This window comes from Hipposideros armiger, unplaced genomic scaffold, assembly GCF_001890085.2.
Source record: "Hipposideros armiger isolate ML-2016 unplaced genomic scaffold, ASM189008v1 scaffold_8, whole genome shotgun sequence".
Taxonomy (NCBI): domain Eukaryota; kingdom Metazoa; phylum Chordata; class Mammalia; order Chiroptera; family Hipposideridae; genus Hipposideros; species Hipposideros armiger.
The window spans coordinates 206,519-208,318 of record NW_017731358.1 but is presented as its reverse complement, the minus strand read 5'-3'; the positions used below and the strand labels follow the sequence as shown (position 1 = coordinate 208,318).

Here is a 1,800-nt window from a genome sequence, read left to right as displayed (position 1 = left end):
CACAAGGAATTTGTGAATTAAAATATAACTGTGAAAATCTCAAGGCTATTTATAGATAGCTTACTTGAGGGACACGGAACCCACTTTGGTGACAGTGCCCCATGCCAACAAATCTGAGTGCGCCCAAATTTACACACAACAAACTGAAGGTGATGGTTTGCCTTGAAAGAGATTTGCATGAGTATTTTCAAAAGGGTACATTTATTTACTATTTTAAACAAATCTCAAATAAGGTTCAATTTGAAATACGATTTGTACAAAACATACTAAAGGTAAAGAAAAGCCTAAGATGAATCAAGATTTAAAAAGAGCATGGAGAAAGCTATCTTTCAGAGTATCTCTTCTGACACATACTTAATAAATAAATAATTTATTCTACTTAAATACTTAATTGGTTAGACTAGAATGGTGGTTAGATACTTTTATGTTCTTGCCTATTTTACTAAGTGTTTTGGGTAGTGAGCCAAGGCTACCATAAATCAGTGCTTTATCAATCCAAATTTTAGTACTTCATTATAATTCATCTAGTAAAGTCTTTGAGAAAAGGTCAAATACTCACCAATGTTTCGGTGTAACCTGGCTCAGACTGATAACTTCATCGAGGATTTCATTTTTAGCTTTTTCGAATAGTTCATTCTAGGCAATATAGATCCAAGTTAGTAAGATTTTCATAAGACAGTCAATTTGCCCTGTCATGATTTTCAGGAATAACTAAAAGGAAGGTCTCTGAGAGGCTAGTAGGATGAGCTTAGGTTTGAAGCACGGAGGACCAGCAAATAATGCTCTTCTATTCTGGTCTCTTTTTTAGGAATGTCAATATTCAGACAAGGATAAAGAAACTGACATAATGTCTACCTTATTCACTTAATTCTGAATGCAGTTTTTCATATAACATTTGTTCAGATAACATATGTTATGTGAAAGTACCAATACACATTAATTTAGTGTATTAGTAAATTGATGCTGTGTTTTACAACTGATGGCATTTTAAAATCAAGGAAAACCAGGATTTGAATCCCACTAAATTAGAGTATATTTTCCCACAAATGCTGAAAAGGAAAAAAAGTTGATATACAACATTTAAAAGTTTATATTACATAAATACATTAATTCTATAAGACATTAGAAAAATATTCTTCATCTTCTTGGAAAATATTTTAAACACTTGTTTTGACATTCTATGATCCCTAATTATTTTTTAATATTATGAAAGAAATAATTTAAATTATTGTAGAAAAGGTAACTTCTCCTAGAAATGTATTTTTGCAGCTCTAAATTAGTAATCATGGTCAAAATCAAAGCAATTTAGCTTATCAGATTTTTCTCGTCAACATAAATTTTGTTAAGAGCACAATATTAAATTAGATATATACAAAATACATGAGGTACACAAGTATTACCCGGTCAAGTTCTCGTAGGCGAGGATAGTTATTCTTCCACTCAGTTTCAAGGTTAAAACGTGTTGCTGAGGAAGAAGAAAGATGTTCTAGTTTGAGGATTCTTTCTTTGCAATGACTAAAGGCTATCTCGTGTATCTTCTGCATTAAGTGAATATCTGAGTGCGCAGCTATGGCTCCTCAGTACTCTGGGCTCTCCACATCTCAGAATCTCATGATTGCAACAGTTTTTCAAACTAACCTCCTTGACTGTAGTTTCTCCATTTCCAATACACAAAACACACAGCTGAAGCAGTTTGGTACAGTAGCTAAGAGCACGGACTCTAAATTCATATCAGATTCAAACCCTAGGTCTATCCCTGTATGACACTGGTGCATTACTTAGGTAATTTACTCTGTGCAT

The 1,800-nt window shown here is 32.8% G+C and overlaps 1 protein-coding gene across 1 annotated transcript in view; it reads right to left on the bottom strand.

Moving 5' to 3' along the window:
* The window catches only part of OPA1 (OPA1 mitochondrial dynamin like GTPase), a 91,866-nt gene that overhangs the window by 43,930 nt on the left and 46,136 nt on the right, over positions 1-1,800 (bottom strand). The window contains exons 18-20 of the mRNA XM_019650783.1: positions 1,639-1,720; positions 1,401-1,538; positions 560-636 (exon numbers count right to left, since the gene is read on the bottom strand). Coding sequence (XP_019506328.1) covers positions 560-636; positions 1,401-1,538; positions 1,639-1,720 — 297 coding nt within the window. The remainder of the gene's footprint in view (positions 1-559; positions 637-1,400; positions 1,539-1,638; positions 1,721-1,800) is intronic.